The sequence below is a fragment of the Quercus robur genome, chromosome 2 (assembly GCF_932294415.1).
Source record: "Quercus robur chromosome 2, dhQueRobu3.1, whole genome shotgun sequence".
NCBI classification, from domain to species: domain Eukaryota; kingdom Viridiplantae; phylum Streptophyta; class Magnoliopsida; order Fagales; family Fagaceae; genus Quercus; species Quercus robur.
The window spans coordinates 13028431-13043648 of record NC_065535.1 but is presented as its reverse complement, the minus strand read 5'-3'; the positions used below and the strand labels follow the sequence as shown (position 1 = coordinate 13043648).

General features: G+C 35.8%; 1 protein-coding gene across 1 annotated transcript; it reads right to left on the bottom strand.

Annotated features, from left to right (window-relative positions):
• Window positions 1–235: 235 nt before the first annotated feature.
• Window positions 236–14867, bottom strand: LOC126712440 (protein FREE1). The gene is made up of 10 exons (XM_050411767.1): window positions 13727–14867; window positions 13084–13170; window positions 12868–12999; window positions 10186–10317; window positions 8890–8955; window positions 8696–8806; window positions 2811–2906; window positions 1643–1676; window positions 713–783; window positions 236–602 (listed from the first exon to the last, which is right to left on the bottom strand). The coding sequence occupies exons 1-10, from the start codon at window positions 14684–14686 to the stop codon at window positions 525–527; spliced, it is 1767 nt and encodes a 588-aa protein (XP_050267724.1). The 5' UTR covers window positions 14687–14867; the 3' UTR covers window positions 236–524.
• Window positions 14868–15218: the final 351 nt, after the last annotated feature.

The window sequence follows — 15218 nt, the reverse complement described above, 5'->3', positions numbered from 1 at the left end:
CAGAAAAATGGTGAACATCACCTTCTTTTGGTGAGTACAAAGTAAACCACATAAAATTGGTAAATACCATCCGATTTGCATGAATATTGGCTAGCATACATATTAAGAACATATTAAACATGTAATCCAATGATGAAATTTTCAAAATATGAATTCAATAACAATTTATCTAATCACATTTAGGTGGAGCCTAGTGCAACAAGGCTGAGGGGTTGGATAGTAAAGGAATCCGCAATTGAATAGAGCACATAATATAATACATGTATTCATATGAAGATTTAACCGTTGCGTACATACACAAAGCCATGGACGACCCACTTGATGTAGCTTACAAGAAAAAACTGAATATACACTACCGCAGTAAAAACAGCTGACAGCAGGTCAACAAAGTGTAAAACCAAACAAAGGATAAACAATACACAAATGCTAATCCAAATTATTAACATAGCTCAATTAGTAAAATTAATTAACAATTCTAATCCAAATCGTTTCCAGAAATTGAAGCACTTTCTCGACACATGTTATCAGTGGGCACTCACAAGGAATGGATGCTGGCAAACCCCACACTCAATGGTCTCAGAACCCGAGCTAGGAACTTGGACCTGCAACAATCCACATAGAACTTACGCTAATATCAGGAATCTGAATTAGAAAAAGTTAATAACAATGAAGTGTCATACTCTCCTAAGGTTAGTTAAGAAAGAATTCTGACCTGCAAATGGACAGTGCATATAGGACAGGCAACTTCCTTCATCCGCCTCCCAGATCCATCAGACTTGGACACTGCGAAAGCAGACCATTCAAATGAGTACTTGATATACACTTCCACCGGTAGAAGCAATGGGTATGGGTATGGGTATGGGTACTGGTACGACACAGAGATACGGCAATTTTTGAAAAAATAGGACATGGGTAGGGCAGGACACATCTATTAAATAATTATTAAATATATTTTTATTTTTATTTTCTATATATTATTAAGCATTTATTTTTCATATAATGTTAAATATATATCAAACTAAAGTAATAATGGATAATAAAACAAATCCATGACTATTAATGATGTTTAAAAATTAGAAAACAAACCAAGAATAAGATATTTATTAATTTTCAAATACACTATTACTTTTTAGAGCATGAATGCTCTTTTTGTTCTGTGAAAGAGCATTTGATTCTTCTTGTTCTTGTGTACTGGTCGTGTCCTGCAATTTTATTTTTTTTATTTTTTTGACACGGCTGGGTCACGTATGCATAATTGTCCCAGTCAAGTACTACACCCCAAATGAAATGTTCATGCTTTATAGGTCATATCCCTTAATAAGGGTTTCACTGGACTCATTAATTTAATCCCAAGACAAGTTGGTCCACATCCCAATAAATACCCTAGACTTGGGCTCTATTTGGAATCCGCTTATTTTACTAAAACTGAAAACTTTTTACTAAAAGGACTGTAAATAAAGGTAAAAGTTAGCTAAGATAGTACAGTGAAACCCATGAATAATACCAAAAAGTGTAATAGAGCCCATAAATAGTAGCAAAAATAAACTAGTTTTTGAATTTTTGCCAAACACACGCTTATTTCCAAGGTTTCCCAGCCAATGCTAAAATCATAACATTGATAATGATTATAACAGAAGATTACCTGATGATGCCCTTCGATTCTTTTCCATCTCCTCCTGTTACAAACAATTATCATCAAAACAATCGCAATCAAACACATGCACAGATCCACATGCGTAAAATTAATGCCGCATCTACTCACTGGCAGCTCCACAGAGTCCAGGGTGGTCACAGGACCACCCTGGCTTGGAAAAAATGATAACTAATATGTATAGATTTTAAAAATTTATGATTTTTTTATCCTACTAAAAAAAAAAAAAAAATTGTGACAACCCTAAATTTTTGTCAGGCCCAATATAATTAAACTTTAGACAAAATTTGGCAACAAACTTGGTTGTAAACTAAAGTTACAACTCCATTCAATATTTTTTTATTAGACATAAGTTTTGACAACTCCACAATTTAATTACATTTTCTTCTTATATTCTCATACTTGCAAAATTTTGAGAAGATCAAAAATCAATAACTATATTATCAATCAAATGTATAAATTTTGAGTTTTTGTAATCTAAAATTATACATAAAAAATAAGTTTATGAATCGAATAGTAAATAACATCTGATTGACATGAAATTTGACATGTGTTTTAAGAATATAGAGAATATGCAATTCAACGGTTAGATTTTCAAAATATGTAGCAATGTTAATTTGTTTAGTGAGAGTTATAGCCTTAGGCTACAACTAAGTTTGTAACCAAATTTTATCCTTAAGCTTTGATCCCCTTAACAATATATTAGGTCCTTACAAACAAAAAGAAAAATTCCAAGAAAAATTATATTTAACTAAAATTTTGAAAGAGATGTAGCTTGCAACAAAGATAATGAGACTATCATATAACGATTTCAAAATAAGAAAATTTGTAAAAGGAAATTTTAAGACCTTATGTGTTTGCGTGTGTGTGTGTTTTTTTTGTCGTCAATATATGAAGTTTATTTTATTAGATTTTGTATAATTTAAGTTTCTTAGTGACCACCCTCAAAAAAATTCCTGAAGCCACCACTGCATCTACTTGACTTTTGAGAATTCATATTAACATACAAAAACAAATCTATCTCCGACTTCATAATATAAGCACAGCCAATCAAACAAAATCATCTAACTCAATTAAAATAATTATAAACTATTAAGGACCACTTAATACAAAACAAAGCACACAATACCAAAGGCTATAATAGCAAAACGCTATATACCTGAAGCTTCTTGGCAAGATCCTCATGACTCTGCAGCGCTGCTGCAGGTTTACTAGCCGCTTCCTTTGCATTACTCAGCCTCTGAGTCACTTCTGCCTGCAAAGGATAATAAACGATCTTACTAAAGCACAAGACCACTGTAATTTTCATAACTAGAACATGTGTCATTGCCACAAACTCATCATAAAATGGCCGCCTACTAGAAAAACCTAAGAAGCAGAAATACAAACACAGGACACAATGTGATATGGACACGGTGACATGGCAATTCTTGAAGAACTAGGGCACAGCATGGACATGACAATCAATTAATATATGTGTTGTATACTTTGGGTATAACTTATGATAAATTTTGTTTAAAATGCATTTAAATCCCGATTTTTTTTTTCCCGGGGGGGGGGGGGGGTGGGACCCCCATATCACAGCATTTTTGTGTGCTTCAAAATAAAGGCCCTTGATTAAAAACAAAAACAAAAAAGGCCCAGTATTTATGGAACCAATTGGCCTGATCCGTCCACTATTACTCTTAAATAGTCTTACATTGTTACTCCATTCCTTAATCCCACTCACTTTCCTCACTGCAGAACAAAAACAAAAATCCCTTCCTCAAGACTCAACATAATGAGAGGGAGAAGCAGGGGAAGTTGGGCCTCCTCTGCCACCTTCTAGGATTGATGGCTGGGTACAAGATCCAGTCCTCTGAACTTTGCCACATCACCTTGTAGGCCATCATGCATCAAACTCCTCAATTTCAGACTTGCCTTTTCTTTTCTTTTTTGAACTTTTCAACGTCAAGCCTGCCCCATGTTTAGATTGTGTCCGAAATAAAAATGTTTCTTTTATTCTCCAGACAGAGACACACGTGCAACTGTGTCCCTAGCAAGAAAGTATCTCTTGAGACCATCTCATGGAGCGCCCTTCTCATATTTAGTTGGACCCACATTGTGGGAGGGGCGCTCAATGAGACGGTCTCATACGATAAAGTTTCATCCCTAATATGTCCCTCCTTCTTTAGTTAAATTTTATTTGTTGAAAAAAGAGTGACTAAGAGAACCACTATCCATGCAGACAAAGCAAAACAAGTTCAATCAAATATTTAAATCAAACAGCAGTGCCATGAGTAACAATTTACTTCACGACCCTGCAATGTCTGCAATGTAAACATATTCTGTACTTCTTTGCTTCACCAGATATAAGAATTTAAAGAAGCAGTATCAAGAAAGTGTCCTTGTTTAATGGTTGTACCAGCAAACTCGAACCATACATAAAATTTCTCTTTTTATTTTTTATTAAGAAAGAAAAGTATCAACCACCCTTTTATGTTAACCAACGCCTACATGATGATAGATAGAAAAATAATACACATATACAGAAAATGTTTCTCATCAGAACAAACGGAGCCTTAAATATTCCATGTAGGCTCTCCCTTCATTGAAAGGGAGTCCAAGCCTAAACCTACAGAGGACTGATGGAATATTAGAACTCCACTTGTTTCAACAATAAAAATATAGAACTCCACAACAATAAAAATACAAAAAGTCTGTTCATAATTTTTTTTTCATAGGTATTAAACCAATTTTTAATTTATATCTAAGTTTGTAACCACAAACAAAAGTCTGTTCATGATATGATAAGGTGAGGTTGCCTATTACATCAGTATTGACCATAAACACTCCACATCATCAAGTAAGATTTCAAAGAGTGTAAAAAAGCACTTTGCTAAAAATTAGTAATATAATAAAAGTTCGATCTTACATGTCATGCTTACATCATGTAATTCAATGCAAGTGTTACACATAACGTGCTTTCACCATGTGGTTCGTTATAGTATATTAAAATGATTAAGATAATTTACCATATGTGAAACTCTATTAATAAAGATTCAACAAATTTATAATACTACTACAACTAAAAATCTAAAATCTATTGAACAAAGTTTCTCATATATTTCTTTTTTTGGTGTGAATTTTGAAAATCTAACAGTTAAATTTCATGTTCCTTATGTTCTTAACATGCATATCAAAGTTTGTTCAAATCGGATATTATTTACTATTTGATCAATAAATTTATTTTTTATACACAATTTTAGATCACAAAAATTTGAAATTTTAGCTTTTATTTGATGACATAGCAATTGATCTTTAATCTTCTTGAAATTTTGCAAGCATGAAAAATAAAATAAGAACATGCAATCCAACGGTTAGATTTTCAAAATTCACACTCAATATAAAAATATACGAGAGAAACTTTGTTCAAATCTATTACCTAAAGTTTTGAGAATTTTAAAATAAATTTTTTTTTTTTTTTTTAATAAGTAACAAAAAAAAATTTATTAAAAACACACAGCCCAGTACATAGGAAATGTATAAAAAGGCAAAAACATCAAGAAACCAACTTACAATGATCTAGCAACACAGGAAGGGACATACAAGAAAAAGATGGTAAAACAAGACACCATTCGAGAAGAGTAAAAAAGAAGAAAGACTTAAACTCAATAATGGACCGTTCACGACCCTCAAAGCTTCTAAAATTCTGTTCCCGCCAGATATACCACATCAAACAGTGCGGCACAAACCTCCAAATAACTATATTACGATGATGCCTGAAATTGCATGCCCAACAATCCAACAAGTCCACCACCCTTTGAGGCATCACCCAACAAATCCCAAACAAGCAAAAGATCATACTCCACATCTCATAAGCTATAGGATAGTGAAGGAGGAGATGATCTACAGATTCCCCACACCTTTTGCACATAAAACACCACTCAAGGACAACAAAATGCCTCTTCCGAAGGTTGTCTATAGTTAGAATCTTGCCTAAAGCTGCAGTCCAAGAGAAAAAAGCTACCCGAGGAGAAACCTTCGATTGCCACACCATTTTCCAAGGGAAAGAAATGCTAGTAGAAGGGGAAATAGACTGATAATACCCACTCACCTTGAAACCTCGACTGCTAGCTAGCTTCCAACAAAGATTGTCAAAACCAACACCCTGCACCTTTGTGGAATAGATCAAAACCATAAACGAATCCAGAGATTGTGACTCTTGATCATTCACTAAACGACGAAACTGAATGTCCCAAGAAACTCTCCCATTTGCAAAGCACATAACCTCAGAGACCGAAACATCCCTTGTCCTGCTCATATTATATAAATTTGAAAACGCCTCCTTAAGAGGACGATCCCTACACCACACATCATCCCAAAACTTCACACGGGTTCCATCACCCACTTCATACCGAATGAACTTGGAAAAATTCCACCAGCCACTCCGAATGATCTTCCACAAACAAACACCATAAGCCCCAGACACAGATTTTGTGCACCAACCACCCCACTCATTCCCATACTTCGCCCCAATGACCCTTCTCCAATGGGCATCATTCTCCAAACCATAACGCCACAACCATTTGGCTAATCAGGCAGAATTAAACCTTCTCAAACAGCTAATGCCTAACCCTCCGTTCTTCACTGGCCTACAAATCTTAAGACCAATTTACTAAGTGAATTTTATGCTCGTCCCCCATACCAGTCCAAAGGAAATCCCTCTGTAATTTCTCCATCCTCTAAGCCACCTTGCCTGGGATAGGGAATAGAGAAAGGAAATACGTAGGTAGGCTAGAGAGAGTACTCTTAATACGTAGGTAGATTATTTTAATAATCTACCACTCTTATTTTGATAAAAAGCTGGGCATACACAGTGTGCTTCTACCACATAAATTTTAGTGCATTTGGCATAGAAGATGGAAGAAGGTGAACAGAAAAATGGCGTATAGGTTGGTATTTTCTCTTAGTTGATAAAGTAGAAAGTAGAAGGAAAGGAGTGTTATTTAATTTTCAATCTAGACCCATCATTTTTAATCTTCCTGAAATGAGAGGAAAAGAGAAGAAAAAGGTATTGCATAGGTGATTTGACAATTTTACCCCTCAAATTTATCAACAATAATTCAATACAAGGATATAATTGAAATTAATACAAGACCCTTTCTTTTCTTTCAGCCAAAAAAAAAGACCCTTTCTTTTCCCTCCCCACATTTCAATCACTCCTACAACACTTACTATGATAGAAAATATTAATCTCTTCCTCATTTCTTTTTCTCCATTCTTTTTTTCCCCCCTCTTCTATCATTCCTATACCAAACAAAGCCTTAAGGAATTTATAGGTTCAAATTTCAAAGATATTAATGAGATCCAGATGCCAATTGGCCTATAGGCCCTTGCCTGATTTACAAAAGAATTTTAATGCATGTGTATACTAGGGTTGTAGAAAAAACCGGTGAACCAAATGAATCAACCGAAAACGCCCAAACCAGACCAAATTGACTGGTTTTCTTCCCAGTCAAGAAACCGAGAATTGCAGTTGCGGTTTTAAAAAAATTTAAACCAAATTGCACTGAAACCAACCAAATGATATATATATACACACACACACTGGTAAAAAGGGGACTTTGAATGTGGGGGCTGTTCTTATTTTACCTGAAAAAAAAAATCTTATTTATTTTGTTCCTTTCACTCAGAGAAAATGGGCCAGATTCTACAGGATCAAACCTATAGAACTTAAGGAATGATGGAACAAAATAAAAAAAGAAATGAGAGGGAAAAAGAATCAAAAAAATAATTAAATCAAACGAAGTAGCATATATATATATATATATATATATATTACAAAGAGGTGTACCTTAGGAAATATAGGGGGTGTTTGGTTTGTGTTTTCAAACAACATTTTTCAGTTTTTAAACAACATTACACGTATTCCTACATACTTTTTCACGCACGCGTATTTCCACAAATGTTTTCAAACAACAATTTTCAGTTTTTAAACACATGTACCAAACGGGCCCATAATCTTCCTCACCAAAAAAAAAAAAAAAAAAAACAAACAAACAAACAAACACCAAACCAAACCTATCAAAAAACTTAAAACAATTAAAAAAACACATACCCTAACATTTCATTCATTCAGTCTCTTCAAAACTATGGCCACCACTCCTCTCAGTCTCTCACACCCCAAAGATACCACCACTCCTCATCATCCTGCCACTGGCAACCCCATGCCTAAGCCTCATGGGTAAGACCTCTCTCTCTCTCTCTGTGTATCAACAACCACAACTCTGTTTTTATATGTGATTTGCTATGAGACTTGGGGTTTCTCAATTATTTGGTTTCATAAATCAGTAATCAATGCCATACCATGTGATAAAAGCCCAAATCGAAATCACGACCGAATTCAACCAGAACGACCCAAACCAGTTTGGTGCGGGGGCCCTGTGTACGCGGTCAGTCTCAATGCCATGTCCCCCAAAGGCCAAAACTGACTGACGTGGTCCGGTCTAAAAAATCCCCAAGCTAACCGAACTGCATCGAACGCTGCCCTAATATATACTACTAGTAAGAAATAGAATTATATCTATTACACTAACCATTCGTTACCTTACCCATCATTTCTCAGATGTGGAAAAAAAAATCCAACCCCTGCCCCAAAACAGAAAGAAAAGGAACATAGATCCTCCAACATATCTTCTCCAACAACTTCACAGGAAGCTGATTAATGTATGTCCTAAACATCACAAACACTAGCAAACAATAATAACTACACCATTCCCTGCTAATACTGATATTTTCTTCACACAAGTGATAAATACAACCACTTTGGATTCTTTTTTTTTTGATAAGTACAACCACTTTGGATTCTTTAGTAGGCCATACTACCATCCTAGGAACGCTTTAGGACTACCTGATTGGCAATGAAAGTAGGAACGTCTAAACAAATTTCTATCATTAGAAAAGCGAATGTAAGAATAAGAAAACTTATTTTAAAAAATAAACAAATACATAAACAAACAAATAGCACTTCTCTTTTGCTAGACGTAAATTGAGAGCACATACCATGCATCGGTCACAAACTCTTACTGGCTGAGCATTCTCATCAGCAGTTAAAGCAATTCTACCATGGGTACACTTGTCACAGAAAATATCTCCACAGTTCCTGCAGTGATGCTGAAAACGAGTGGAAACCATAAGGCCAACCAAGATACAAGCACAAGGAGAAATTTGTTATACAAATCAAGAAAAATATGTACCTTGCGCACAAAAGCACTAAAATCTGTCCCACATCCTGTACACTTTGAAACTGCTTCATCAGGGACCTAATGGGAAACAATTGATAAAAGGGACTTAACTAAGAACTCCATGAATTTGCATGCCAAAAAGTAAATAGCACTGATAGAATGACTTCGTTCTACATACACATAACATGGTCAATGAGTATGTAAAAGAAACCATAGGCGGAGAGAGAGAGAGAGCACAAGGCTCCTAGGTCTAAGAATGTAAAAGAAACAATTACTACTACAACAAAGCCTTGGTCCCAAAATTTTTAGGGTCAACTACAGATCATCAAAAATTTATAGGCCACATGGATTCCTTTCCTCTATTCTATTCTATCCAAATTCATAATCTTTGTCCCTTCCTTAATTGAAGTTTTTTTTACTACTACTCCAGTACTACTAATGTCATTTTTTGTCTTCTCTACCCTTTTCATTTCTTCAGCTTGAATTAACTCACTCTTTCTTACCAGTGCATTAGTCACTCTCCTTTGAACATGACCAAACCATCTTAAGAAACTCTCCTCATCTTGTCCTATGCTCCACATCCTCTTCAATCGCTCAATTTATAAATTATTGATCCAAAGTATCAAACCTCTTGCTCTTTGTTATCACTTGACTATAGAGTCTTACCACACCATCTCTATTTTTACTTGTACTAAACTTACATTTCATATACTTTGTTTTATTCCCACATAATCGAAAGCCTTTAGATTCTAAAGTGTGTTGCCAAATTTCTAATTGGACTTTAACTCCAATTCCTGTTTCATCCACTAAAACCTATATCATCAACAAAAACAAAAAAACCAATGGACTTCCTTTTGAATCAATTTAGTGAACTTATCCATCACTAGTACAAAAAGATATAGACTTAATGGTGATAGTTGATGCAGACCTAGAAACCTACGTGTGATGCCTTCACTTGTTCTCATACTATTTACAGCGTTCTCACACTAGTTACAGCTTCATCAAACATATTCTTAATTAACTTAACATACTTTAGAGGAACTATTAGGCCCTGTCAATTACAGCATAATTTTTTTCCACAGAAAAAAAAAATTATAAAATAAAAAAAAAAAAAAAAATTGTAGAGAGAAACAAATTATTACTTGTAGTCCTGGTTTAGAAACGCATACTAAATATTCTTACAAAAGAGCAATTAATTACCCACCGACAAAAATTCTGTGTAAAATGTATATATGCAGATGTCATAAGGTTTTATGCGCAAACGAACACAATGCATGGGAAAAAAATTATTATTAGTATTTATGTTACCCAATGATCTTTCTCCTCATTGCCAGGCTTTATTATGTTCATCCAATCTCCAAAACCTTTCTTCTTATCCGTAGGCTGTTCATTTGTCTTGAAAGAATCAGCAGGCCTGCTTCTTCCACCCATCTCCTTGATCTGCATTTTGACAAATAGGAGAAAATCATGAATCACTAACAATCATCAGTTTTACAAGAACAACCTTTGAGAATTGGAACACAAACATGAGAATTCAAATGCAAGGGTCTTTTTTTGTAGACCCTCATTAACATGAATATTTGCACATGCATGAATGCAAGTGCACACATAAGAATAGGCCAAAACTAATATTAAACTGATTCTAAACAGTTCAACTTGAAGGAAAGGAGCTTCTTTATATGGTTTATGAAGTGTCCTTTGCATGAGATTTTTTTTTTTAGCTTTTAGCTTATTTTGTTTATGTACAAGGGTATTTATCATCATAACTATTTCATGTGCAGCATCCATTTGGGAAGGCTAATTTACAAAAATAGTTTGTACACCCCACCCCACCAAACACACAGAAAAGAAATGAACTAAACACAAGTCCATTCTTTCACTTCCCAAAATTCCACCTTTTCACTCAATCATATTTACAAATGACTAAATTTTAATTCTTTATTTGTATTTGCTCAAGTATAGATATATGATAATGTGCCAAGAGTAGTGTAGCTCAGTAGCATTGTCTGCTCTCCTTTATAACTATCAAATATTAACAATAATGTATTTTAAATGTAAGATGTTTTGCCAATTCAGTACTTCAAGTTCAAATGTATTTCATCATTCAAGAAGTAGATAATCCGGCTTTGCAAATTCAGAAAAATAACCCAATCTCCATAAACTAGAAAGGCGAAATTAAAAGGACAGCCACTTTGAACCCTTGATCTGAAAATCCAGAATATAGAAAACAAGCATAATACAAAACACCTAGATGCCTAAAAGATTTAAGTGTTGTTAAAAGCAGGCTTAGGCGTGCTTCAACCTAAAAGATCAAAGGCCCAAGGTCTACGCGCTTTGTTTGGCCGAAACAAAGAGTTTATTGAATTTCTAATGCTTTATGAAGCAACACAAAGCACACTTAGCCACAGTTTTTTTTGTCATTAAAATTGACCTTGAAGGAAATTATATGGACCATTGATGTATCAAACAAAGACACTTCCTAAGATACTATACTACACAAACAATTTTTTTTGTTTGCATATCAAAAGAGAAAAACAAGAAAAATTTACTATTCTTATGTTTTTTAGTCTTTGCCTTTGGAAATATTTTGATTGAACCACGTACTTCATTTTGATTATAGCTATCCCAAGCTCTCAAAGTGAATTATTTTAATAAAGCACAAGAAAATTCTATAAAAAATTATGTTAATCATCTCAAGAGACTTTCCCTCATCTTTTCATCAGTCTGACCACCCTTATCCTCAGGTGGATCTCCTCATTTAAAATATAGTCTTTCTATTATTTCTATTTATCCATTTTAACATTCTCATTTTAGCTACACTCATTTTATAAATATGTTGTTTCTTAACAGCCCAACATTTAATAACATAAAGCATAGCTAGTCTTATGGCAATCTTATAAAAAAATTTCCTAATGTGTATTCTATAATCACACAAAACTCCTAATGCCTTCTTCACTTCATCCACCCTACTCTCTTTTTTTATAAGTAAATCCACCCTACTCTTATCCTATAATTCACATCCTCTTCAATCTCTCCATCTTTATGAATTATTGATCCAAGATATCAAAAGCTCTCGCTCTTCTATATCTCTTGACCATCAATTCTTGCTGCCCCTTTCATTGTTTTCATTTTTACTAAACTTACACATGTACTCTATTTTAGTCCTACTTAATCTAAAAACCCTCATATTCTAGAGCGTCTCACCAAATTTCTAACTTGAAATTAACTCCAATTCTAATTTCATCCAGTAAGAATGGAAATAACTCGCATAGAATTTTAACTTACAAACTTTGTGCAATTGCACTATCCATTTCAGCTAATTGGCAACATATATTACTATGTTGAGTTTGTTAACTTAATTCATATGCTATGAACTTTTCTATAAGAGAATTTTTTATTTTAACATTTGAAAAATGTTCACTTAAAATCAATCAAGTACATGATTTTGCTTTCCACCTGGGCTCTTGGAAGTCTGTCCGCTTGATGCCTTTACCAACATTATCGAAAAGTATAGCCAAGATTGCAAAGTATAGAAACAAAAAATCAAGTGCACTTACAGTTGATGAAAATTAAACTACGAATATAGTGGAAGTTAAAGTTGTGACTTGTGGATTCAAACTCACTTTGTCTGTGTATAACTTAAGAATTGAAAGATGTAAACAAAGAAGGAGATATATAGAGAAAGAAAGAGAGAATTCCCTTCATATGCCTTGCGCATGAATCCATTAAGGCAAACACAAAAAACTAAAGAGTTTACCAAAATAATGTGCGCTGCCTTGCTTTTTTTGGATTTATTGATCCGAACAAATGACAAACCTCTAGAAATACCAATTAGGTACAAAGAATATGTGGCAGGTAAATCAGTAAATGGAAGATGACCATAAAAGCAAAAAAAAAAATGCAAACACCTCAGCCCTAGGGCATTTTGCCAACAAAGAAACAAATCACTACTATTACAAAAACAAGAAATACTACTAGTAGGACCCAAACCTGTACAGTTGCAGCAGTCACTGTGTCCAGAAGAGTATTGGTAGTGTAACCATTTGATTGCAATCTGATACGTCTAGGCTCAATGTCCACAGAGCTCTTGGACCAAATTGCAAGCGTCGATGAATCCGAAACCTAAGTGAGAAGATAACATATACTTAATCTATAGCCAGAGATTGGAAGCGGACAGAGAAATTCAACTAGAGTCAACCAACTTACCTCACATCTTGTAATGTTCTCAAGAGGATATATTCTCAATGTCCGACTCGTACTGGGATCAAGCATGCGAATTCCATCCAAACCAATCTGAAAGAGAAAATCATGATCAATTTATGCTTTCAACATAGCCAGCCGAAAATAAAATGTAAAGAGTCATACAAGCTAAAATCTAAACACCGTTCAACTTTAACCTTGGGGCTTGGACTATCTGAACAAGACTTGTAACTAAAAAACCGTCATAGATGCATTTCCATTATTCTTCTTAAACTAAAGACAGTCTACAATATATGACCTAACCCTTTACAACTTAGGTAAAGTTCCTTAGGTTCCTCGTTTAATTTAAACACACAAGTGCATTGAATTCAATTCTCCTACGGAAAGATTGGTCGACGCAGCCATACATTTGAATTTAATTGGGTAATTGGGGAAAACTTAATACTTAATACTTGATCCAAATTAAAGATACCAGCTAATCAATAGTAGGAAATTATCATTACTAACTTCCAGTAGTTGCTAGCTCTGAAAATATCAAAATAATTGAATCCAACGAACTCGATGACATTGATTAATATTGTAGTTATGCATAAAAGTTTACAATCAAGAAAAGACTAATCGCATTTTTGTGGACAAATCAAAGTCATACCTGGCAGAGAACATCCATGGTGTTCTGACCAAGACTCTCCGGCAGCAACTTGACCCGAAACTTCTGGACCCCACTCTTCACGTCTTGTTGAGTTTCGGCCTTGGGGACAGCCCTCACGATCTTGCTCGAATTCGAAGTCACCGTCGAATCCTTTCCGGAACCGAAACCGATCGACCTCCCATAGTCGTCGAACGTGGGCGCCCACGTCGAAGACTTCGGCGCGGTGCCCCGAGCCCCGTACGGCTCCACCTTGCCACCTTCATACGCATACGCACCGTCATCGCGAATCGAATCGTAGCGCGGAGACTCCTCCGATCGCTTCCCATACGGATCAGACCCCAAGTCGGACCGGCTCCGACCAAAACCTCCGTACCTGTCGTCGAAATACCCACCGGCGTGGTCGAATTTCACCGGATTGTCGTACACAGGTGGGACCGAAGAGTTCACCTGACCGTACGGAGCCGCCGAGTACATCGGATTGGGGCTAGGGTTAGGGTTAGGGATTGGGTTTTGTGGAGGTGCATAGCTGGGAGGAGGCGCCTGATGGTGATCGAACGGTGGATAATAGGGCGGCGGTGGTGGTTGTGATTGAGGCTGATTTGGCGGTTGATACGGCACGTGAGAATCGAAAGGAGGGAAAGACGATTGTTGTGGCGGAGAATTGAAGGAAGGCGAGTTCAAATTGGGGAGTGAAGCTGAGGTATTATATGAAGGAGCTGTGGGAGTAGGAACTGGGGCAGGGATAGGATCGGGATTTTGAGAGAAGGGAGGGTATGTGGAGGGATAAGCGGAGTAATCGGCGGCGGAGGAGGAGGAGGTGTATGTGGAGGTGAACGGCGGCGCGGAGGCGTAAGGATTCGGGAGAGGATCGGAGGGGTTCGGGTTCGGATTCGGGTTCGGGTTTGGGAAGTGAGAGTATTGTTGGTAATATGGAGCAGAGCCGTAATCTCCTTGTTGCATCGCTAATTGCAAGGAAAGAGAGAGAGAAAGAGAGAGAGGGTGTTTTTTTTCTTTTTTGGGGAAATTGGAAGAAGGGAAAGAGGAACAGGTTTTTTTGTTGTTCTTGTTTGATGATTGTTTTTCAATAGAGACCAAAAGATGAAACAGGGATGATCGGTTGGAGGAAGGAATGGAATAATGATTTGGGTGACTCTCTTGTGTGCAATACTTGCACGGATTGTAGCTTCATTGGGCCACTTGGCTGGAGCTGATTGTACGGCTGTTGATAGTTTCTAAGTCCATTCAAGTTTCATTGCCCAAAGCCCAATCAAGTTGGTTTCTTAAAAAAAAAAAAAAAAAAAATGGCCCAATCAAGTTTTCACACGCTATATTAGACGGGTCATTGTGAAACCCATCTGGGCTGAAAGAGGAAACCCCTACAGTAGAGGAACACCAACGTTTCCAACGATCATCAATAAGAGGTCAACGCCCTTTTTTCTCTAATTCAACAATCCGAAAGTTTTATTCTCCTTCATTTAGCAACACTCTTCAA

What these genes read in the sequence shown, in the direction of transcription:
- LOC126712440 (XM_050411767.1), bottom strand. Translation starts at nt 14,686, where the DNA reads ATGCAACAAGGAGATTACGGCTCTGCTCCATATTACCAACAATACTCT. An exon ending in CCATGGATGTTCTCTGCCAG is followed by an intron (nt 13,171 to 13,726) that starts GTATGACTTTGA and finishes TTTCTCTTTCAG; the next exon opens with ATTGGTTTGGATGGAATTCG. An exon ending in GAGTTTGTGACCGATGCATG is followed by an intron (nt 2,907 to 8,695) that starts GTATGTGCTCTC and finishes TATCCTTTGCAG; the next exon opens with GCAGAAGTGACTCAGAGGCT.